The 24,970-nt window shown below is 48.9% G+C and overlaps 2 protein-coding genes across 2 annotated transcripts; both read left to right on the top strand.

The window, feature by feature from the left end:
* The first annotated feature begins 361 nt into the window (after nt 1-361).
* Nucleotides 362-8,102, top strand: KRT2 (keratin 2). Its single transcript, XM_005907000.3, has 9 exons — nt 362-940; nt 2,216-2,430; nt 2,791-2,851; nt 3,670-3,765; nt 4,390-4,554; nt 4,814-4,939; nt 6,036-6,256; nt 7,385-7,419; nt 7,523-8,102. The coding sequence occupies exons 1-9, from the start codon at nt 362-364 to the stop codon at nt 7,876-7,878; spliced, it is 1,854 nt and encodes a 617-aa protein (XP_005907062.2). The 3' UTR covers nt 7,879-8,102.
* Nucleotides 8,103-13,396: 5,294 nt separating this feature from the next.
* LOC102269962 (keratin, type II cytoskeletal 73) lies at nt 13,397-23,220 on the top strand. Its single transcript, XM_005906999.2, has 9 exons — nt 13,397-13,843; nt 15,092-15,306; nt 16,127-16,187; nt 16,836-16,931; nt 17,668-17,832; nt 20,426-20,551; nt 20,935-21,155; nt 22,127-22,161; nt 22,964-23,220. Exons 1-9 carry the CDS (start codon nt 13,397-13,399, stop codon nt 23,218-23,220), a joined length of 1,623 nt encoding a protein of 540 aa, XP_005907061.1.
* Nucleotides 23,221-24,970: the final 1,750 nt, after the last annotated feature.

Genomic DNA, 24,970 nt, shown 5'->3' with positions numbered 1-24,970 from the left:
TTCTGCAGAATGCCCTTTTTTTTCCCAGACTGAGAAACTCATCCTGACCTCCTCTTTTGATGATTTTACAAAAATTAAATGGTGTCACAGATGCTCAGATAAACAGAAGTTTGCAATGAAAACAAGTTCTGGGAGGGAGCTGATTAATAGATTTTTAAATGGCTATTAGCTTGATAATCACTCACCAGGAGTAGCTTCCAGGCAGACCAAACTCTTGCATACATGGGCCCACACCCATGCACACCACCACCTAGTTGGCAGGTATAAAAGGGGACCATGACAGTCTTCCAACAGCAGCGCTGAGTCTCCCATCGGAACTCCTCTCGGGAACCTGCAACTTCCCTCTCCGGGCAAAGGCATCATGAGCTGTCAGATCTCCTACCAGTCTCGAGGAAGAGGAGGAGGTGGAGGAGGATTCCGGGGCTTCAGTAGCGGCTCGGCCGTGGTCCCCGGTCGAAGCCGGCTATCAGGAACCAGCTTCTCCTGCTTGAGCCGCCATGGCGGTGGCGGCGGGGGCTTTGGCGGAGGCGGATTCGGCGGAGGTGGCTTCAGCAGTCGGAGTCTCGTTAACCTTGGAGGGTCCAGGAGCACCTCCATTAGCGTGGCTGGAGGAGGTGGAAGCTTTGGCTCCTATGGAGGATTTGGTGGCAGAGGAGGTGGCTTTGGAGGCGGCCTCGGCGTTGGAGGAGGCAGTTTTGGTGGAGGCCGCTTTGGAGGTGGTGGTGGCTTTGGAGGTTTGGGGGGTCCTGGTGGCTTTGGGGGTCCTGGTGGCTTCGGCCCTGGAGGATTCCCTGGTGGAGGTATCCACGAAGTGTCTATCAACCAGAGCCTCCTGCAGCCTCTCAATGTGAAAGTTGACCCGGAGATACAGAACGTGAAGTCTCAGGAGCGGGAGCAGATCAAAGCTCTCAACAACAAATTTGCCACTTTCATCGACAAGGTGAGTCATGAGAAGCTGGCTTCATCTAAGGCTCAGGATGCCCTGCTTCTTTCAGTGCTAACTGAAAAGCAAATGATAAAGATTCATTTTTTAATAAGCCATAGGTGCAGTCTGGAGAAGGCAATGGCACTCCACTCCAGTACTCTTGCCTGGAAAATCCCATGGACTGAGGAGCCTGGTGGGCTGTAGTCCATGGGGTTGCTAAGAGTCGGGCATGACTGAGCAACTTCACTTTCACTTTTCACTTTCATGCATTGGAGAAGGAAACGGCAACCCACTCCAGTGTTCTTGCTTATAAGAACACTGGAGAATCCCAGGGACAGGGGAGCCTGATGGGCTGCTGTCTATGGGGTCGCACAGAGTCGGACACGACTGAAGCGACTTAGCAGCAGCAGCAGCAGCAAGTGCAGTCACACTGTCCTGGGTAATTGGCAGTATCCACAGGGGAAAGATGCAAGCTTCATGGGTGCCATTTCCATAATAGTCTGCGGTTGGGAATTAATTGTGACATTGGCTTTACTGTCTCAGCCTAAACAAACAATACTAATGGAAAATTCTGAAAATCAGTAAAAACCTGACACAGACAAGAAATGGACTATTTCAAGCCAAGTGTTTTAGAGGGGGTTGGTAAAACATCTTCTGAGACTGTTCTTCCTTCCCTAGAAGTTATTGCTCTATTAAATTCTAGGAAGCTAAGCCTGAAATATCTATTTAGGAATGAATGAACTTCTGCCTTCAGGAGAAGCTTTCTTAGTTTTATAAACCACAAAGTTTTTAATTGATGTCACTTTGGAGTGTGATAGGGTTCTCTCCCATTTCAAGGCAGAGAAACCTGTCTAAAAAATTTACAAGGCTCTTAAAAATCAGATGGAGGAGCCCTGCCCTTATACTCATAGCCCTTAGGAACAGTGCCAGTGAAAGCTTGCTTTTGGTTTTCCCCAGAATTTATGGGACCTTTATTGGAAATTCAAGTAGATCAGGGAGGGAGATGGCCTGGAGTTTTGAAAGCACCTGCAAACAAAATAGTGGATGGGAAAGTAGGAAAAAGAGTGCTCTGCGTGGAGAGTGCCGGATGTAACATTTAGGAGCCTACAGAACTTTCCAAGTGTGGAGGCAGAGAGCTCAGAAGCTCTGCCCAGCATGATCCGGCATGCAGCTGGGGAGGATGAAGCCACGTGGTTTTCCCTATCTCCTGAAGGAGAATCAGAGCTGACCCTGGCCTGTCGGTCGGAAGGACAACCCAGAGCTCATGTGCTTTCCTTCTGGTCCCCGCAGGTGCGGTTCCTGGAGCAGCAGAATCAGGTGCTGCAGACCAAATGGGAACTGCTACAACAAATCAATGTGGGCACCCGTACCACCAACCTGGAACCCCTCTTCCAGGGGTACATCAGCCAACTGCAGAGTCATTTGGACAAGCTTTATTCAGAAAGAATGTTACAAGAGTCAGAGCTGAACAACATGCAGGATCTTGTTGAAGATTTTAAGAAGAAGTAAGTGGCAGAGTGAAAACTGGGTGGAGATAAACCTTGATTTGAGCCCATCCAGTCATTGCCCCAGAAAACCACTCATCTCCCAGTTGCATTTGTGGGGATAAAGGGGAGAGCCTTCTGTATCGTTGCTGATTGTTTGGGAGGAAGACATTTAGGGCTTTAGAGATCATGTTTTTGACAAGTTTGATGGTTAATTTATAGAAAAGCATCCTCATCTGGGTTCATCATTTCAATTTAGACAAAAGTATTTTTTAATAGTCCCAGGAAATGGAGTATTTTGGGTGAATCCAGTAGGAAAAAAAAAAAAAACGGGAAACAAACTAGTACTAATCTAACTGCAGTGTCCTTGGGTACCAACAGGTATGAGGATGAAGTCAACAAGCGCACAGCTGCTGAGAACGAGTTTGTGACACTTAAAAAGGTGAGTGAGAGAATGTCATGGTTGGGGTGGGAGTGAGGATGCATCAGAGCCCATTGTGCCCAGATGGACAAGCTGGAGCACACCTCTGAGTGAAAAAAGCACCAGCCAGGAAAGGGTGAAGCATGTCCATGGCTGGTTCTCATGGAAATAAAGGTGTCTCTGTAGTTCAAGCTTCAGGCAATTTCTGCGCTTTTGCTAGGGCATTTCCCATAATTACGTACTCAAAGACTGTATTGAGTCTTGAAAGCTATGACCATAGAAAGCACTTGATTTTTTTTCTAAAGGGCCGAGGAAGGCATGGGACTTCCTTAGATTGCCTACTTAAAGGTGTAGTCAGTTGGGCTGACAAAGGTTTGAGCCTGAAGGCAGAAGCGTGTGTTCTCAGCCTGGTTTCTGCAGAGGCTTTGGTGTGAAATCCAGAAGAGGTGGGATGGATAGATAGGATGGGAGAGTTGGGGACTGACTGTTAAAAGCCACAGAGGCTGTTATGCTTTTTGGTGGAAACACAGAGCATACCAAGCAGGAAGGAGAGAATGGTTGACAAAGCTCGGTCCCATCAGAGCTCTGATGGTCCTGGGGGAGTGTGAGCAGTGACGTGGGCATGTAGCCCCCTGCAGAGATGCACTGTGGACTTCATGCCAGATGAGGTCCTGTGGGGTTGTGGATTGTCTGCGGTGCCTGGGATTTTGGAGAGCAGCTGACAGGGACTGGGTGGAGGAGTGGCAGAGAGACCGCAGGGCAGGGCCCATACACAAAGCACTGCAAGGTGGGAATGGGGGGGCTGTGAGCTTCACCAGAGACCCTGACCTTCCCTGAAGGATGTGGACCATGCCTACACGAACAAGGTGGAGCTGCAGGCCAAGGTGGACTTGCTGAGACAGGACGTGGAGTTCACAAAAATGCTCTTTGATGCAGTAAGTAGGCTGCTCTTAAATGGACCCTTGCTACCTACCCTTCCCCTCAAAGGAAGTCCTCTCCCACTGGGAAAGGGGGCTGTGGGTGGGGTTCATGGGTGGCTGACTTCAACTGATCAATGTCTAGGCCACTGGGAGCTTCTTTGGTATAGGTCTTGGAGGAGAAGAACTTTCTCCTCTGATGTCACAGGAAGTAATGCTCTATTAGGACAAATTCCCTCACTCCAGCTCCCCTTAGGAAAAGACTCACCCTGCTTCTCTTCTTATATCCAATATATTTCAGAGGTCAAAATATAATGTACTCCCCGCTTCCCTGCCCAAGTGCACACACATGACTTCTGCAACAGGAAGTACAATTTAAGGCATTTGCCATCAACTGGCTTCTTTCTGGGGGCACTTATTAAGCTGCATAAACTAGGAGGCTCAGAAATGCAGACCCCCCCACCCCGGCCGTAATTCTCAGTACTACCTGACTGGGAATGGTGGCTATATCACTTTACACCCCACCCAGTACATAGTTAGTCTGAGATTCTGCATTTCCCTGACACCGGGGGAGGGGAATCCCTCCTCACTGCCTGTGGCTGTGGGCAGGGACGTCGTGGCCAGACCTTCCCTGTGTTGCAGGAGCTGTCCCAGATGCAACAGAGTGTCACCGACACCACCGTCATCCTGTCCATGGACAACAACCGCAGCCTGGACTTGGACAGCATTATCACTGAGGTCCGGGCCCAGTATGAGGAGATTGCCCAGAGGAGCAAGGCCGAGGCCGAGGCAGTGTACCACAGCAAGGCAAGTTCTGGGTGGGCAGGGAGAGCCGCAGCTCTTTCTAATGAGCTGTGTTCCAGCCCAGCCAGTAAGTGTACAGTAAAGTTACTGGTGGTTTTGTCTAGTGAAAATTGGGCATCATTCCCAAGAAAGAGTGTTTATAGTACCCCAAATGCCCTCAGTCAAGTATGGCACTGGTCCCCCATCTCCCACAAATGCAGACATGACATTCAGCTTGGTTGACCCTCCCTGATTAGATAACTCTCCTCCTCTTTCCGTGCAGTATGAGGAGCTCAGGATAACTGCTGGAAAGCATGGAGACAGCCTGAAGGAGGTCAAGATGGAGATCAGCGAGCTGAACCGCATGATCCAGAGGCTGCAAGGCGAGATCGCGCAAGTGAAGAAGCAGGTGGGGTGTACGCCCTAGGATGGCTGCAGTTCTCCTGGCTGAGTGCAGCTCAGGGTGGGGTGGGAGGTGGTGTGCAGGTGTGCAGGTGTGTGTGTGTGTGTGTGTGTATGTGAGAGAGAGAAAGAGAGAAATTCTAATATAGTGTATGTTGATCACAAAAACCTTGGGCTTGACATAATTAAGACTTAGAACAATTTTAGAGTGATCAAGAGACATTCTTGGGGCTTTCCTGATAGCTCAGTAGGTAAAGAATCCACCTGCAATGCAGGAGACCCCAGTTCGATTCCTGGGTTGGGAAGATCTGTTGGAGAAGGGATAGGCTACCCACTCCAGTATTCTTGGTCTTCCCTTGTGGCTCAGCAGGTAAAGAATCTGCCTGCAATGTGGAAGACCTGGGTTCAATCCCTGGGTTGGGAAGATCTGCTGGAGAATTCTATGGACTGTATAGTCCATGGGGTCACAAAGAGTAGGACAGGACTGAGCAGCTTTTGCTTTCACTTTTAAGGCTCATTCTCAAGTAGGGATTAAGTGCAGGGAAAGAATTGTGTTAACTTTTTGATTGCTTTCATGGGAGAAATGGAACAGTGGCTTACGAAGCTAGAGGTCATGGTTTACCAAAGATCACAGGCGTCACCTCCCATTTGTACCTCTTTGCACAGCTGGCTGTGTGATACAGGGGCAGGGAGTGCTGCAGGGGGTTGGCCAGGTTTGGACATTAGCTCTGGAAGAGGTAATGTGGGGCAGAGAACTGACTCCACAAGCAACAGAAGTTCTATGAAGCCATTCACATCAGTGTTTGCAGCTGCAACTGTAAAATAGGGTAATGACTCTGGTCCTAGATTGTGAGCATCAAAGGTCATGATGGGGAAAGGGTTAAGGGTCCAGTTAAAAGGGACTTGGGAAGACAGAGGCTCAGAGACAGCAGCAAGTCTTAGCAAGTTGCTTGTAACTTGCATTAACTCTCTGGTGACACACTTCCAGGGCCAGTGATTCTGGCTTCTCACACCCTGCACATCCTTGCTCCCTCCCTCTCCTCCTCTGCCAAGACAGATTGCACTTCCTGTCCCAACAGAAACCTTTTCTCCTTCTCTCCTAGTGTAAGAATGTACAAGACTCCATTGCAGATGCTGAGCAGCGGGGAGAGAATGCCCTCAAAGACGCCCAGAGCAAGCTGAATGATCTGGAAGAGGCTCTTCAAAAAGCCCGCGAGGACCTGGCCCGGCTGCTGCGTGACTACCAGGACCTGATGAACACCAAGCTGTCCCTGGATGTGGAGATTGCCACCTACCGCAAGCTGCTGGAGGGCGAGGAGTGCAGGTGAGGGGCCCCAGGAGGCCAGAGGGTACCCTGGTCTACCTTCTCCTCTCCTGGAGCCAGGGCTGGAGGTGGAGGCAGAGAAAGCAGGGGCAGGGGCAAGGCCTTCTGACAGCTGAGAGCTGACCTCCCTGGAGAGATTCAGGACATAGAGCAGCAGTGTGCAGCTGTAGGCTTATCAGTGTGGAACGACTAACAAGGCAGGTTAAATTTTAAATTAAATGAAGCAGTAAATTAATCTTTCTCTTTTCTGAAAGGGAAAACTGATGGTGTGAACAAAGATTAGTTCTCAACGATCTGAAACATCATCTCTGGGTCTGCAGGGTGTGTGGCGTCTTCTCCTTCCACCTTGTGAAGCAGCGTGGGATGTCGTGGGTTGGAAGGTGCCGCCTGGCTGGGGCATGCCCAAGGAGCAGGCACCAGATCTAGCTCTTTGCAGGTTTCTTGAGTGAACTACAGAGCCATGTGTTAACCTCCGGAAGGGAGCCTTTCCTTCCTCTGTGGTCTAAGACCCTTGTCAGTGTCCTCAGTACCCCTGGTGATTCAGTCTGGCTGAAGCAATTAGACGGCAAAAGCTCCTCGGTCCACCAGAGAGCCAGTATTACAGAGAAGGAGTGGCTTTGGCTTTGCTCGGGCTGCTGCTGGGTACCTGTCTGGAGGCCGGGCCTCCTCTCCCCAGCTTGCAAGATGATGTGGGAATGAATTCAGATGAAGCAGGGGAGGGCGGTGTGGGTGCAGGGCAGGGAGGCTGTACAGAGTCGCAGTTCTCTCTGATTTGAATGTTGACAGAACAGTCTTCATTTGAGAATTTCTGGTGTGGCTTGGATTCTGCATATCAGACTCCCTAAGATGGATTTAAATAAAACAATGGGTTCCCAGTTCAGAAGTGAATTTGCTTTCGATCAGTTTTATCAGAGCAAGAAATTGAGATGACTTGGGATGCCAGACTGTGGAAACATGGGGCCCATCCCCATCTCCATGATCCGCAGCACCAAAGAAAGTGGGCTGTGTGAGGCCGTGGTGGCTGAGTTTTGAGGCTGACATGGGTGGTTATAGGTGGAAGTTGTAAAACCACGTATGCAGAGTACCTAAGTGCTCTGCCTAGAGTTATCTTTTCTCTCTCTCTGGCAGGATGTCTGGAGACCTCAGCAGCAACGTGACTGTGTGTAAGTGCAGGGGGCGGGGGAGTGGTCCTGTCCTGGGGGTGGAGTGGGGCAGAGGCGCCGAGGCAGTTGGCACTGAGGTATAATGCTGTCTGTCTCTCTGCAGCTGTGACGAGCAGCAGCATTTCTTCAAGCGTGGCCTCCAGGGCTGGCTTTGGAGGTTATGGTTCTGGAGGTAGAGGGTCCAGTTATGGAGGAGGATTCAGCTCTGGAAGCAGCAGTTACAGCTCTGGAGGCAGACGATCTGGTTCCAGAAGTGGCGGTGGAGGGAGCTATGGCTCGGGAGGTGGCTCTCGAGGAGGCTCTAGTTCAGGAGGAGGATACAGTTCTGGAGGGAAACACAGCTCTGGAGGCGGTGCCAGAGGAGGGTCCAGCTCTGGAGGGGGTGGTTATGGCTCTGAGAGGGGTGGTTCTGGCTCTTGTGAAGGTGGCAGTTCCAGTGTGACCTTCTCATTCAGATAAGGATAGAGTCCGTCCTTGACCCTCCCCCTCCAGAATGCCTGTCTCTGTACATCTAACTGACAGCAAGTCAGATCTTGTGATCCACCTCTCACGGCATTGTGGGGCAAAGAGATGCCCATAACCAATCAACTGGAGCCAGTAACACCCTCTGTCCCAAGGGGAAGAGTCTGCATTGTTTAGGTTTGAGCTTCCAGCCCCGCCCCATTCCCTGCCCCTTCTTGCAGTTGCCCTTTCAGTGGTCCTTCTCCCAAAGGGTATTCTGTTGATCACCCCATCTGTGCCTGTGCCTTTTCCCTGGTGGTGCCCCCAGGGAAACATGCTTCTGTGTATATAACTCTCTTGTTGGCTTTGCAGCTAAAGTGTTGTGGTCTTGGTGTCTGCACAATAAACTTCATTTGCAACTCATAGCATGTGATGTGTGTTTAATGTCAAGCCTTGGCAGAAGTGAGTAGCCAGGAGCTATTAGTCATTGCTATCTGGTCAGGAAGATCCCCTGGAGAAGGAAATGGCAACCTACTCCAGTATTCTTGCTTGGAGAATCCTCTGGACAGAGGAGCCTGGTGGGCTCTATGGGGTTGCAAAGGGTCAGACAAAACTTAGCAATTGGACACACACACACACACACACACACACACTGAGTAGGATGAGCCTCGACTGGAAAAAGAATGAGAATTAAGGCAAGGATTAGATGTTCTTTTCCTTAACTAGGAAAAGCCAATGGTGGAAGGAATTTGTACTTTGGAGAGTTCTTTTCTGAAAGTAAAATAATGAAACAGGACACAGGCGAGTTTTAGGAATTTTCAGTTCTGGAGGTATTGTGAGGTTTATTGAGTACAGTTGAATCATGACTGTGGTTCACTGGTGTGTATCCATGCTCAGTCACTCTGTCCTGTTGTAATCTTTGTGATCCCATGGACTGTAGCCCACCAGGCTCCTCAGTCCATGGGCTACAGTCCATGAAGTTGCAAAGAGCCCAACACGACTTAGCTACTAAACCACCACCAAACATCTTTTGCCATACTTCCTTTTTTCCCAAAAATGAATAATAAATTTCTCAAAGTAGGAAAAGAATATTTGCTCAAACACAACGTCTTTCTAAAATTCCTAATTTATAATGCTCAACTGTCCTCCAAAAAGTAGTGACATTCTACAAGAAAGTCCTTGTCACTTTATCCTGGCCAGTACCAAATAATCAATATTTTTTAATTTGGTGGTGAAGCAATATCCCCTTGTTTGAATTAGCAATTATGTCTTATTGAAGAAACCTTTTCATATGCATATTTTTCCTTTTGCATTGCTATTCTCTTCTTAAAAGTCTTTAAAAAGGTTTTTTTTTAAGTTGGAATATTGTTGATTTACAATTTTGTGTTAACTTTAGGTGTACAACAAAGTGAATCAGTTATACATATATACACTTTTTTCAAGATTCTTTTCTCATACAGGTCATCACAGAGTATTGAGCAGAGTTTCCTGTGCTATACAATAGGTCCTTGCTAGTGATCTATTTTGTATATAGTAGTCTGTATATGTCAATCCCAGTCTCCCAATTTATCCCTCCCCACTACTCCCCCAGGTAACTGTAAGTTTGTTTTCTACATCTGTGACTATTTCTGTTTTGTAGATAAGCTCATTTGTATCACTTTTTAAGATTCCACATGTAGTGATATCATATATATATGTCTGTCTTTGTCTGACTTACTTTGCTCAGCATGACAATCTTTAGGTCCATCATGTTGCTGCAAATGGCATTATTTCATTCCTTTTTGTGGCTGAGTAATATTCCACTGCATATCTTCTGTTGATGGACATTGAGGTTGCTTCCATGTCTTGGCTATTGTAAATAGTGCTACAGTGAACACTGGGGTGCATGTATCTTTTCAAATTATAGTTTTCTCCAGATATCCATAGTCCTGCATACTGAAGATTTTCTCCAAAAGGTTTTTAGGTTTACGTTTTAAGTCTATTGTCTTATGAGTCAATTTTTGTCTAAAGTGTGAAACTTAACTTGAGGGTTTTGTTTGATAGATTGTGCTTTTGATCTCTGTTATGGGTTGAATTGTTTCCTCAAAAAAGTTATATTGAAGTCTTAACACTCAGTACTTCTGAATATGACCTCATTTGGAAATAAGTTTTTAAAAAATTTCCCTTGAGACTTCTTTTTTGACCCATGAGTTATTTAGATGTAAATTGTTTAGTTTCTAAGTGTTTGGAAAAAATTTTGTTTTTTTACAATTTTTTTTTTTTGGCCACAGTGTGCAGCTTGTAGGATCCTAGTTCCCCAACCAGGTATTGAACCTGGGCTCTCGGTTGTGAGAGCACACAGTCTTAACCACTGGACCGCCAGGGAATTCCTGAAATCTTGTTTTTTAAAAATTAAAAAAATGTTTTATTTCCGGTTTTATTCCTTGTGATCAGAGAATACACTCCATATGACTTGAATTTCTTCTTTTAGTTCTCTGAGTTTGTTTTCTTTTTTAAACTGAAGTATAGCTGATTTGCATGTTGTGTTAGTTTCAGGTGTACAGCACACAGATGCAGTTATACATGCACACATACATTCTCTTCAGATTCTTTGATCCTATAGGTTATTACAAAATATTGGGTATAGTTCCCTGTGCTACACAATAGGAATAGGTCCTTGTAGGTTATCTATTTTATATATGGTAGTGTTTACTCATTGGAAAAGACTCTGATGCTGGGAGGGATTGGGGGCAGGAGGAAAAGGGGATGACAGAGGATGAGATGGCTGGATGGCATCACCGACTTGATGGAGGTGAGTCTGAGTGAACTCCGGGAGTTGGTGATGGACAGGGAGGCCTGGTGTGCTGCGATTCATGGGGTTGCAAAGAGTTAGACATGACTGAGTGACTGAACTGATACATTAATCCCATCGTCCTTAGCTCCTGAAGCCCCTAGTTGCTGTACTTTCTTCTCTCCACCTTTAAGATCTTCCTATATTTATTATATCTGTCATGTCCAGGTTTCTAGTTGTGGTAAGTGGAGTGAGTTCACACCATTTCTCCTGCTAGAGCAGTGTCAGAAGAAAGTCTGTCTGCTCCATCTTTCTGGATAAGAAATACTTAAATATTCTTTTACAACATGATTTTAATGCTCATGAGGGTGATGAGGATTGGCTTTGTGCTTTCTTTGGGCTGATTCCTCAGAGATACATGCCCCAGAGGCTTGAGCAAAGGCTCGTGGTAGCACTGCCCCTCTGTGGGAAATGGGACTGACTTAGTAACTGCATGAAAATTAGATAAGGGTTCAGTGGACATTGATTCCCCAGGTGAGGGCAGGGCCAGGATATGAAATGCAAGGGACCCACTATTTGAAAAGCCACTTAGGAGAGATTTAAAGGTAGGTACTGAGGATCCTGTCCTTAGGAGAAATGCTTTCAAGGGTCACTGAAGCATCTCTTTGTCTCCTCCATGGCTTCCTGGGAACCCTTCCTCCACCCCAGTTCTGCGAGGTAACTAAAGAGGAGTAGAGGGAAGATGGGATTTGGATCTTGTCCTCAGGAAACTTTCTGGCTGTTTGGGAGGATTGGCACACACCTGGAACACAGGTAGAGACAGGGAGTTAGCATAGATAATCGGTACAGTTTGGGGAAGCTGGCCAGAGAGGAGTGGCTAGACTGGGATGTGATCAGAGAAGGTTTTCCAGGGTATCTCTGTGGCAGGTTCCCAAGGAGAGAAGGCCAGTGGGGGAGAGGGGAAGTCAAGGCCATGTAGGGGGACACTGCACTGCCTTCTGAGTGCGAATACTTGCTTTTAGCCCTTAGGGAATGAGCTCAAGGCCCACGACAGCAGTCTGTATTGAACAGTTTTGCTGAGACACTACGGGTCTGAATCACTGACATATGGAAAGGAATCAATTAGGGAGTGCTCCTGGCTAGGACACTCTATGTCCTCATCACAGCACAGCCTTGTTTCACGGCTGTGAAGTGCAGAGGAAAAAACCTTAGTGTCTAGGGAAAGAAGACTGAAAAGATTGCTAAGGACTATGGCTGATAGTGAAATTGAGACTGTCCAAGAAAATGATTATTCTTAAATAGAAAATAGCTTTTTTTTGTATAAAAAAGAAGAGGAGGTTGAATTTGGCAATTGCTTGGTACAATAGTTGTAGAAGCATCATACTGTTATATTATAATGCAGAGTAAGGCCAAAATCTCTGCACAGAAATGGAAAAGAGGGATTGGCAAACTGTTCATTTGAGCACTTGCCTAGTGAAACAATTGCATTTTTACAGAGGAAAGTATGTACTGTGAATGTATTTGGAATTGGGAATTGTGAAACTCTTGGGTCATATAATTTGGTAATATCAAGGATCTAATACAATTCAAATGTCTACTCTCTCCCTTAGAATTGTGAACCAGGTTTCTGTCTTATTAATTTATGACCCCAGAACCTAGTTTAAGACCTGGGACAGAGTCAACTCTCAACAGAAGTGTGTTAAATGAACAGACAGATGGATGAACAAACACATGAACGGCTGGCTGGCTGGACAAACAAATAAGGCCTGCAGAGCTTCGAACGTGGGGTCAGAAGATCAGCCAAAAGAGTTCTCAAGGCCAGGGCCTGGTGTTTGTTTCCTCTGGGACTCATACAAAGAAAGGCTCATGAAATGTGATCCTCAACTATAACAGCAAACGTATGAGTTCCTGTTTCTCCATTTGTGGAAGGTGGACCCTCACAGCTCCTCTCCAGGTCTAGTGAATTAAATGAGCTTCTGTATATGAGGAGCTATTTTAATGCTGGAAAGCGCTGCACCAGTGTGAGCCACTGTGAATGGTGACAATACCACCAGACTTCAAGGTTAAGGGTGGCAGTGATGGGATAGTCCAGAACAAAGTCAGTGTGTGTAGCGAAAGGTGTGCAGGGCAGCCTGGTTGGCACAGAGGAGCAGGAGACTAGCCTGGGAGGGCACAGAGGGCCCTGCAACCAGAGGACTGGGCCTGGATTCCTGGTGGGCTCATCTTCCATGGCCCAGGCCAGCCATGAGACTGCCTCCGGGAACCCTGGGAAGCCAGGCCGCGGAGCCTCTTTCTAACCACATAAAAGCAGCTTAGCCAGGGTCCTGGGTGCAGCCCATCTGATTCTGGTACAGTCGTGAAATCTCTCACAGATGCTGCTGTCAGTTAAAGGTCTCCCCTCTGCGCCCCCGCAGTCTGGTCCCCTCAGTCCCACGCCCTGGGGAAGGACAATTTTGAGGCTGTGACAAACTTCCCAAGATCTTTCTAGGGATAATTCAGTCAGCCTAATTATCCCATGTTAATTAGATAAGACTCAAATTACAGGAGCAAGGCTTGCAAGCCTAGCACTCTGGGAGGTTTAAGTTATTTGCCCAGTGTCTCTGATTTTGCTGGGAAAAAATGATTTGCTCCGGGCAAACTAAGCCCACAAATTAGGGCAGTGGCTCCCTCCTGAGCCCTATAAAGGAGGCATCTGAGACCGTAGGCTGGTAAGCTACATCTCACCCAAGTGTTGGCATCTCTTTCCAGCTCGCTGGCCTCCCCAGCATGAGCCGCCAATTCACCTACAAGTCGGGAGCTGCTGCCAAGGGGGCCTTCAGTGGATGCTCAGTTGTCCTCTCTGGGAGCAGCTCACCCTCCTACAGGGGAGGGAGCAAAGGGCTCAGCGGGGGCTTTGGAAGCCGGAGCCTGTACAGCCTTGGGTGTGCCCGGAGCGTCTCTTTCAACATGGCCAGCGGCAGTGGGCGGGCAGGGGCCTATGGGTTTAGCCGAGGCCGAGCCAGCGGCTTTGCCGGCAGCATGTTTGGTAGTGTGGCCCTGGGGCCCATGTGCCCATCCTTGTGCCCACCTGGGGGCATCCACCAGGTCATCGTCAACAAGAGCCTCTTGGCTCCCCTCAATGTGGAGCTGGACCCCGAGATCCAGAAAGTGTGTGCCCAGGAGCGGGAGCAGATCAAGGCTCTGAACAACAAGTTCGCCTCCTTCATCGACAAGGTGGGAATTCCTGGAGAAAGACAAGGTCTGTGGCAGCTTAGGATATCTAGAAATTCTAAGGCCCAGTTCCTCCTCTCATGGGACCCAGACCAGCTCAGACTCTGGTTGAAAGACAGACTCATAACCTATAATACACCCTAAACTATAAGGCAAGGCAGATGGGGATCAGTGGTACGCGAGAACAGCGGTTCTCAAAAGGGGTCCATGAGCCGCTATCGGTCAGCATCACCTTGGCACTTGTTGGAAATGCACATTCTCAGGCTCCACCTCATACCTACTGAACTACAAATTCTGGGAGTGGGGCCCAGAAATCTGTGTTTTAACAAGCCCCCTGGTGATGTCAAGACACTCTTACGTTTGAGGACCACTGAAGAGCAAAGGGGTAGGAGGGTTTGGGGAAATAAACATTTCCCAAGCTTAGGGGAGCAGGGGAAGCTCACCACGGGTGACGGTGAGGGAGGGCAGTGATGCATAAGTAGGAGTTTGCCGGACAGAGGTGGAGAAAGGCAACCTAAGGAGAGGGAAGAGTCACATGCAGCCTGATGGGACTTGTCTGAAGAGTGGGGAGAACTGGGGTTTGTGTGTTGGATGAATGGTGGGAGAGGCACTGGCACATTGGAAAAGCACAAGAAGGGAATTTGGGCTTGACCCTGTAGGTGATGTGGAACCACTGGAGGGTTTTGTGCAAGGGAATGGTGGAATGTTCGTAGATTGCAAATTGAAAAGGCTGGTTCTCCCCCTGGGGAAATCCTCTGAGGTCATAGGCAGCCAGAAATGAAGGCAACATGGGAGGGCTCGAGACCCCAGATCAATTGGATATCGGCCTCTGGCTGGGCTGGGAGAGGCGGTGATGGAGGAGACAGAGTAGGCAGAGCACAGGCCAGGCCACCAGAAACCCAGAGAAGGGGTCCCTAAGAGCGTGAAGGCCAGTATGGCCAGGTTACATGCCTAAGGACTCACCCAAGAAAGGTGGATCAGGCTAACCATCGACACTGGTCTGGGCAGGTAAGGACAGGTGCATAGGAGATAGATCTTGATGAGGGGCAAGCGAGGATAATGAGGCCCCTCCTGATGTCAGTGGCTGATCCCCAAAAGATAACTGCATTCAGACAAAGGACCTGGGTGGGAAGGGGTAAGAGAGTCATTTTCTGAGGGATGAGGCTACGTAACGTGAGGGAACACAGCTACTGTCCAGGAAAGAAAATTCCCTGGCTTCTTGCCATTGACTATTGGTTGGCTGGATTCCAGGTGAGGTTCCTGGAGCAGCAGAACCAGGTGCTGGGGACCAAGTGGGAGCTGCTGCAGCAGCAGGATCTGGACAACTGTAAGAACAACCTGGAGCCCATCCTCGAGGGCTACATCAGCAACCTGCGGAAGCAGCTGGAGATGCTGTCGGGGGACCGGGTGAGGCTGGACTCAGAGCTGAGGAGCATGCGTGATGTGGTGGAGGACTACAAGAAGAGGTGAGTGGAACCCTGCGCCCAGGCTGACCACCTCCTGGGCCCGGGCTCTCCCCACAGTCACTGAGATGTATGCCTCTGGCCTCAGGGGCACTGAGCTCAGGTGAGAGTGACCCATCCTGAGATCCTCTGCCCAGACAGGATCAGGGCCTTCTCTGGGTCGGCAGTGGGTTAGAGAGGGGACAGCCAGCATTTCGGGCAGTGGGGAGGCTGTCCTAGTTTGTGGCTCTCTTGCTCCCCATTCACAAGAGCCCAGGTGTACATACCATAGCCTCTCAGGTCCTAAACTTGTTCAAGTTGTCCCCAAGTTCCGAGGAACCTACCAGCTGGGCAGGGGGCTGGACTTTCCATCGGGCTTCCTTTCACTTCCCTCAGATCCTGGACATTTAGGCCATGTTCCTTCCTCCTGTCCCAGGGGACAGTCTGACTGCCTTGGGACTCACACTTGGCAATGGGGTGAAGTTATTGATAGGGGTGTCAGGCAGCTGGGGTGACACAAGAATCATGACTGAGAGAGGGGCAGTGGTGTGTTCCTGTGAATTGGACAGAGAGGGAGGAGGAAGAACCTTTTCACTCTCCAGGCTTCAGAGGAAATCTAGACCCAAGCCATCCAGTCCCCAGGTCCAAGAGGAGGTTGCTTCAAACCCTGCCCACGACACTGGCCACATAGTCCTAATGAGTTGGGCAGATTTGCAAAAATGTAAAATAATATCTATTAAAAGGTACATAACATGGGCATCGCATCTCTTCTTTCATGATGAGAACACACCCACCCACACCCACACCCACACACACCCTTCTCATCGTAATGCTTCTCCTGCAGGTATGAGGAGGAAATAAACAAGCGCACAACTGCTGAGAATGAATTTGTGGTGCTTAAGAAGGTGAGGACACGATGCATGTCCCTCGGTCCAGCAGGGTGAGGAGTGTAGGAGGTGAGGAGTGTAGGGGGTGAGGGAGGTGAATCAGAGGAAAGACTGGAGTCTCTACCCACTGCAGAAGGGCCCGGAGCTGAAGGGCACAGGAGAAGGTGGAGGGATTTGCAGCTTGGGGACACCTTGATGTTTACCCAGTGCACTTCACTTTGTTCAGGCCTATGTCTTGTGTAAATGGGCAGGAGTGCAGACGTGGACAGTCACTCCCAGGCCACGCCCATGGTGGCTTGGGGAAACATCATATGCTTTGGGAAGGGCTGCAGGTTCACCTTCCAACTCTGTCTCTGGCCACCTTCAGCTCTGACCACCGTGTGACTGACCATAGGGAGGTAGGGCTCTCTCCCATACTCTCTTTGAGACAAAGTAGGCAATAAAAAGATTCCATTCTTGGATGGGGCAAGAGGAGTTCCGGAGGCATAAGGAACCTGCTCAGGGTCTTGCAGTGAGTTCAGGTGGGGATCACTTCTTGACCCCTGTGTCTTGACTCCATTTTCTGGGGCAGCTAGTCACTGAACTGGGTGTGGGGGGCCAGCGCCTTGGAGACCCCTGTCTGGGCTTGAAGAAGGGCGATGTCAGGGGCTCTCTGGATTCCCCTAGGACGTGGATGCAGCGTACATGAGCAAGGTGGAGCTGCAGGCCAAGGTGGATGCCCTGGAGAGAGAAATCAAGTTCTTTACGTGCCTGTACGAGGGGGTAAGTCTCCCCCAGTTCCTGTACCCATCCTGGCTCCGTCGTCTGGAAGGACAGATGTGTGAATGAGTGGTTACTAACTCATCAGGAATTTTAAGAGCCCAGGGAATCTTCAGTGTTGGGATGCTGGGAGTTTTGTAGAGCAAAGCAAGTGACACCAATCTGGGTACATCCAATGATGTGTGCCATCCACTCCAGCCTGGCCACCAGCTGTCCCCTCTCACATCCTTCAGGAAGCCATGGGGCCCTAAGGGGTCCCCACTGACCCTCAGCCAAGCATATTCTCACTTCTGCTTGTCTTCTCTTTGCGGCTTGGAAATTTCCTCGGGTCTAAGCACGACTCCCCAGGGATGGAGGTGAAAGTCTCACACCCTTTCTACCGCCTCTGTGACCATCTGGTTTCAAGCCTCAGCCTGTTGGCCCATTCACGGGCTCTCAAATGTCCTTACTGTCCCTTGTGTGGTGGCCAGGCTGTCTCGCCTCCACCTTCTGCACTCCTGACCGATCTCAGGTGACAGTCATGGGGGCTGGTTTCTTCTTGGGCTACTTCAAAACCATGCGGCAGTTTTAGGTGTGGTGTTGGAACCTCTGGACCAGTGAACTCCATTCTTGGAGGTTTTGGGGACCACAACTTGCGTCTATTTGGGAGGGTCTGGGGATGGGTCTGGGGCAGGCCCATCACCTTGGCACATTCTTCTGCTCACAAAGGGCATTTCAAGCTTCCTTGTTGCCCCTGCAGGAGATTGCTCAGATGCAGTCCCACATCAGTGACACATCTGTCATCCTGTCCATGGACAACAACCGGAACCTGGACCTGAACAGCATCATTGCTGAGGTCAGGGCCCAGTATGAGGACATTGCTCTCAAGAGCAAGGCGGAGGCCGAGGCGCTGTACCAGACCAAGGTGAGCTGCACAACTCTCCAAGGTCATGTGTTCTGGGGCCTCTGGTCCATCCCATGACCCACCATGGCCTACATGCTCGCTAGGAGCACAGCATTGTCCAGGGTGCTGGGGAAGCCCCAGAGAAGGAAGAGATGGCAGCTCTGTCCTTAGGAACCATGAAGCCATCAGAGAAAACACACAGCTGAGTGCAAATGAGTGTGTCACAGAAACACGAACCTTGGGGAGACACAGGTTAGGGAACTAGGTCTGGGTGGGGCAAGTAGGGAGCCATGTCCTTAGAGGCAGAGAGTTTTGAACTAATTCTGGGAAGAAGGAAAACGTGAGTAGTTAGCATCTCAACTCCTTTGTTAATGACAATAAATTATGGAGTCTCATCTGAGATCAGGTCATTCCTATCTTTTCATTCAAGTCCAACTCCGAGGAGAAAGGGGGAGGTTTGAGTCCCTTACATCTTGACTCCTCTCCTGGGTTGTAGGCGGGGAAATGAGTCTTCAGATAATTTAGTTTCTCAGATCAAAGTGGTGACTTCCTAATTGTCCTTGAGGTTTATCAGGTTCCTTCTCAAGGGAAACCCACACTCTTGAGACCTTATCTTGCCCCTCCCCCTGCCCCCTTGCTACCTCAGGGGCAGAAAGATTTGACCTGCAAGGGTGTGAGGAAGGGAGGCTTTCATGGCCTAGAAGACAACTCAGGCCAAGGCTTCTTGATAAAGGTGCGAACTCAAGTCCCCAGTCCCCATATCCTTCTACATTCCAGCTTCCAGCCAGGATCAGGGATGGCTATGTGGCCCAATCATTCTGGATTGTCAGTGACCAGTGCTTAATCCCAGATTCCTTCTAGAAGAATTAGGCATAAACATAATGTGGGTTCATTTTTTTCTTGAGGTTACCCACACCAGGATTTCTCCAGCTCAGGGCAAGCACTCACTGAGAGGAATGGCATCAGTGTCATCCCAGAAACAGTACTGTGAATGCTTACTATTACTCCCCTCTTGAAGGTGAAGAAGTGGGGTTCAAGGAGTTTAAATAACTTTCCAAGGTCATTTAGCTGATAAGTGATGGAGCTGGGTCTGAATCTACATGTCTGATGTTCCATAGCACTTAGACAGAAAGTCAGGAGGTGACTCTGGTTGAGGAGGATTTATGAGAAGGGCTTGGGATCCCTTGGGAGCTGAATGGCAGGAGTTTAATCTCCTGTCTCAGGAGGAGATGACTTGGTGTCAGAATCAGGGACTTAGTGCCCTGGTGAGGAGAGCTACTGTGCAGAGATGCAGAAGGCCACCTGACCTGGCACCAAAGATAAAACACAGGAGCGCAGTGAGAAGTGCCCCGTACCTTCCAGGGAACTTGGCATCTTTAAGAAGAATCCTGACTCTAGGACCATGCTGGAGCCAGATATTAGACAACTGGCAAGCCCAACCCCTCGGAGACAGACAGGCAGTGCAGAGTCACTGGAGTTCTGAATGTCACATGTTCTTTGTGTTCCCCTTATGTCACTTGTCAAGGTCATTTAGCTGGTAAGTGATGGAGATTACCATATTCTGGGGTAAAAATGGAGTACTCTCTGTTGATTATTCAATGGATGACATCAAATGCAGGAATAATCCCAAACTAATAGAGGACTCCAAATTCATGACCCATGGTGATAGGATATAACCAAATCTACCCCCGCACTCCCATACACACAAAATGTGCCTCCATGTCCAGCAAGACTGCCAGTAGCCTGGAACTCAGTTGAGCTATGAAGGGGAGGAAGTCCCAGAAAAAATAGATTGGTGGCTCATCAGCTCCCTCTTTGGTTCACTTATTAATTCATTCATTCACCAACCAGACCCCTTTTCTAGCCAGACTCTGTGCTAGATACTGGGAATTCAGAAATAAAACTAAAGGTCCCTGCCACCCAGTCATTCTGAGTCTGATGGGAAAGACATTGAAATGTGTGGTCACAGTACAGAGTGGTAAGATCTACAGACTGGCATGCCAGGGACTATGGGCACAGATGGGCACCCAAGCAGGGACCAGTGAAGGCCTCCTGGAGAAAGTGAGTCTGCCCTGGCTGAGCTGGACCTGATTCGGGGAAAAGAGAGGATGAATGGGGAAGGGTTTTTTAGCAGGAGGGAGGGGCTCGTGCACAGACTCAGAGATTTAAGAGCACATGGGCTCCTTATGGAACCTGAAACTGTTTGGCAGAGGTGCGGAATCAGGTAGGTGATAGATGAGGGCAGTAAGAACTGAGCCTGAAGAGCCTAATAGAGTCAGATCTCAAGGCACCTTGATGCCAGGCTAGGAGTTGTTTGAATCTTACCTTTACTTTGAGGCGCTATCAGCAGAAGAGTATCATAATCAAAGTTGTGTGTTGCAAAGCTGCAGCGTAGAGGATGTGAGACTTTCGACTGTCCTTATGGCCAAAACCTTCAGTGAGATCATCTCTGCTGAAGGCAGATAAATCAAGTCAAAGAACAGAAGTCTGAGCGGGAGGCTGTTGATAGGCCTGTGAAGCTGGGGACCCCTACCCATTTCTACCACACTCCCCAGGCAAAGGCACGGCCCGCTAGGCTGAGCTTAGGTTCCTGTGTTGGCCCCTCTCACCCTAGTTCCAGGAGCTGCAGCTGGTGGCCGGTCGGCATGGGGATGACCTCAAACACACCAAGAATGAGATTGCAGAGCTGACCCGGCTCATCCAAAGGCTGCGCTCAGAGACTGAGAGTGTGAAGAAGCAGGTGAAGGGGCTTTGGGGTTTCCTGGCTCACTCCCAAGGGAGGGGTAAACTGTCAGTCACACATGCTTCCCCCATGTCCCTTCTTCTCAGGGTCTTCCATCTCAGAACTCCTTTCCTCAGATGGAGCCTCTGTTCTCATCCTTCCACACTTAGCTCTCACCTGAATCCTGGAATAATTGGAAAGGCCTTTTCAGAAAGCCAAGGGGCTGAGAATAACAAGCCTCTCAGTTCCAGGTTGACAGGACACTAACTCCATGGATGTGGCTTTGCTCTAGGAAGTGGGCAGGATAGAGCATGGTCCAACCACAGCAAGCACTTGGAGGGGGGCAGTGAAGGGAAGGGTACCTTAGAACACAGGGGGCAATGCCACCTCCTGGTCCTCAGTGCTCCAACCTGGAGACGGCCATCACTGACGCTGAGCAGCGGGGCCACTGTGCCCTGAAGGATGCTCAGGCCAAGCTGGATGAGCTGGAGGCTGCCCTGCTCCAGGCCAAGGAGGAGCTGGCCAGAATGATGTGTGAGTACCAGGAGCTGATGAGCACCAAGCTGGCTCTGGACATCGAGATCGCCACCTACCGCAAGCTGCTGGAGGGCGAGGAGTGCAGGTAGGTGATGGGAGGGCTCTCAGAATGTTAGGGCTGGAAGGACTTTTGGAATCCTCTGACTTAATTTCCCAGGTATGAGTGGCAGGCTGTTGGAGGGGTTGGAGATACTTTTTAGGTCACTTACAAACATAGCCTTAAACAGCATCCTGTCAGATAATAAGAGGTGATTTCCTTTATGGTTTTCTTTCCAATCTTCAGACTACAACAAGGAGAAAGCTTCAGCGTGGTGCTCTTGTATATATGACACTGACCTGACACTTGTAAATATCTCTATTAGTAAAGAGATGGTAGATCCTAGGTTCAAAGTCTCTGAGCAGACAATAACTAGCCAAAATTTTTTTGTTTTATTTATTTCCACTGCTACTGTTTTTGTCTTTTTTTGGTCCAGTGATGCTCTTTTTCTATGTACCCTGTTGATATAAAACTTCCTTTTAAGAGAAATACATTTTTTGTCATAGAAGACAGTCAATGAAAAATACTAAACATATAACAGTATGAGTTATATGTGATCATAGCAACAGTTGAAAGGGTAGTACATGAAGTGTTGACACTTGAAAATCCCCATTCTAACCTAGCATTATTTTATGAATGAGACCCAGAGAAGAGAACTTATTGGTCCTAAAGTCATAAAGTTAGTTCCTTAGTGGCAACTCCTGATGCCAGTATTTCTACACTTGTATTTATTCAGACAGTAGCCCCACAGGGATGAAGAAGTGGGCTGATGGGAAGCACAGCAGGAGGGCCCCTGGGAGGTGGTGTTACCACAGGGGATCCAGGGTTGCAAGTTCACACATCTCCTAAGGGGAGAGACCAGAGAGAGGTGCTTAGAGTCACCCAGGGCAGTTCATGCCACCTGGCCAGCTGGAGGACTTGTGGAGAACGCACTAGCCTGGCTGATGGTTGCAGGCTGGGCTGAGGGTAACTCAGATTCCATGTGATGGAGATTCACCTGTGCCTTTGTCCCCTTGCAGGATGTCTGGAGAATACACCAATTCTGTGAGCATATGTGAGTATTTCACACCCCTGAAAGAGTATTTTTAGCCTATTAATGAACACAAAGGAAGTGGTCCCCTACCACCAGGACCCCCATGGAACAGCCTGGGTTCTGCCTGCTAGAGCAACATTGTCCTAATCACCTCCTGTGCTGAGACCTGCAGCCTCTTCCTTGATGGGGTCAGCTTCCCATCACATTCTGACATTTCACACTTCCCCATTTCTGGCCCCTTCCCCAGAAACCTCACTCATAAGACTCTCAGCCCCATGCTCTTCTGCCACCCCCCATCCTGGCTTTGCTGCATGCCGGAAGCTGTGAGTAGGAAGAAGGGCACCTCTTCACCTGGAGTGAGACCCAGGTGTGCACAGAAACATCGTGCACAAGCAGTTGAGATGCTGCCCCAAAGGATTCAGCCTGGTCTCCTGAGAGAAGCCAGAAAAAACTCACCTGTATCAAGCACTCAGGAAATTCTTTGGAAAAAATTAAGAATGTCTTAAGTTAAACGCAAGATTTGCTGGTTTACATGATGCTTAGGCGTCATCTGCTCTTTGGGGGGAAGCCCCTGCTACTCCTGTTTGTTCGAAGAATGAGAAGGCATTGGGCTTGGGGGTCCTGTGGGATCTGGGCTGATTCTCCTGGTGCTCAAGCTGCTCAGGAATTGAGCATATGTCACTAAAGCCAAGTCCCCAGTTGATGTGGAGTATTACTTAGGAGGGACACATTTAATCTAGTTAGATCTGGGAGGCTGGAGAGGACTTTGGGTCAGTCCTGTCCTGGGACACACACTTATTAGTCCTCCCTCTGTCTTCCACAGCCGTCATCAGCAGCTCCATGGCCGGGACTGCAGGCACAGGAGCCGGCTTTGGGTACAGCGGCAGTGGGACCTATGGCTATCGGCCCAGCTCTGTTGGCGGGGGCTATGGCTTCCTGCTGGGGGGCTGTGTCACTGGCAGTGGGAACTGCAGCCCCCACGGGGAGGCCAAAACCAGGTTGGGGAGTACAAGTGAAATCAAGGACCTGCTGGGAAAGACCCCAGCTCTGAGCTCACCCACCAAGAAGACCCCAAGATAAAGTGAAAGACAGCTGTCCAGACAGCTTGCTTTGGTTTCTCCTGGACTCCCTTTTTCAGGGATATTCCTCCATCACATTTGTCATCACCTCCTCCTTGCTTTTATTCACCACTGTCATCTCTCTCGCAATTCTCTGCCTTAGTCTTTCTTAATGAAGAGTCAGGATGCTAGCCCATCCTTCTGCCTCCATACTTAGAGGCTTCTTAATGCAGCCTCCCCTTCCTGCAGAATTGCCAGGGATAAAGACTTGACCCTTTCCTGGCTGTAAGCCCCTCACAGATGAAGCTTTTGTCTCAAGGGCAATCCCAGTCCTCCTGCTTCCCCTTCTGTGCCCTGGTTTAGGTAGTTATTTGGCCATGTTCTCCTTGGGTACAGACAATTACAGGTCCCCTGACAGACCTGCAAGGACTGTCTCTTCTTAGATCAGCATCAGCTCTAGGGAAACCCTTGGGCATTAGCTGTATTTACCTTGCATGGTCCCTGCAGACTACAGCCAGGAGAAGCCCTGCTGACTGGCCCGTCGGTGAAGTGATTTGTGCTCTCAGCATGTGCATTCTTGTCCTCGTTCAGGCCTTTCTTCCCTGCTTCCTCATCTTACCAATAAATTTATACAACTCATGCTGTTTCTCTCTCCTAAGGGAATCTACCTCTTAGGAAAAATCTCTTCTGTAAATAGAGGTCAATGTCCTGGAACCCGAGGCCCGGTGTCTTTCAAAGAACCCCAAAGTAACCTTTGAGCTGAGTGAAAGACATCCTTGCATGGATGGCAGGACCCCACGGTCACCTTCATTGGATTTTGTAATACTGAGGATTCATCTCTGTCCCCCATCTCCAGCAGATGAACCTTTGAAGTCACGCTTTTCTCAGGTCAATGCACGGGTGAATGGAAAATCTTTGAGAACGTCTAGATTGTTGGGACAGACAGGGAGCCAAGATTTGTCTTGTGGCAAAATTTAAAACTGACCAAACAGAAAAACAGATATCGTATATTAACACATATATATGGAATCCAGAAAAATGGTACAGATAACCCTATTTGCAAAGCAGAAATAGAGATATAATCATAGAGAACAAATGACCTAGATGGAAAGGCAATCCAAAAAAAGAGAGGATATATGTATATGCATAGTGGATTCACTTTGCTGTACAGCAGAAACGAACACAACATTGTAAAGCAACTATACTCCAATAACACAACATTGTAAAGCAACTATACTCCAATTAAAAAAAATTGGCCAAGAGGCAGCAGAAGGCCAGTTCCAGAAAGCCTGGGGCTCAAGTTTTGGCTGCTCTTTGTTCTCTGGACAAAGATCAAAGGTAGATTCTGTTTTAATTAATGACCCATGTTCTCTTGATCCTTGGGGAAGTTTTACTGGGTTGAGGTGGACGTGAATGCACATGTATGTATGTATGAGTTGTGTTTAAGCGTGGGGGCCATCTCTGTTCCATGTCACTCAACTTCCAAAACACTCCTGTGCTCAGAGCTTTCTCATAGGCCCCCAGGCCAAAATCATGCTGGCAGCATGCAACAGGAAGCAAAGAGTAAGTGAGAGGCCAGCACACACTGAGACCAGGGCTCACAGGCGCATCTGAACAGGGTCCCTGTGGGTCCAGACAGAGTCCTAGAGTTCAGGTTGATAGCCTTGAATTCAGATTCAATCCCTGCAAATGGTGATCATGGGCAAAGCTTTCAACCTCTTTGAGCCTCATTTCTGTAGCTATAAAATAAGCAGAATTAACCACCAGATTGT

Source organism: Bos mutus, chromosome 5 (assembly GCF_027580195.1).
Source record: "Bos mutus isolate GX-2022 chromosome 5, NWIPB_WYAK_1.1, whole genome shotgun sequence".
Classification (NCBI taxonomy): Eukaryota; Metazoa; Chordata; class Mammalia; order Artiodactyla; family Bovidae; genus Bos; species Bos mutus.
This window is presented reverse-complemented; position numbering and strand designations above follow the sequence as displayed.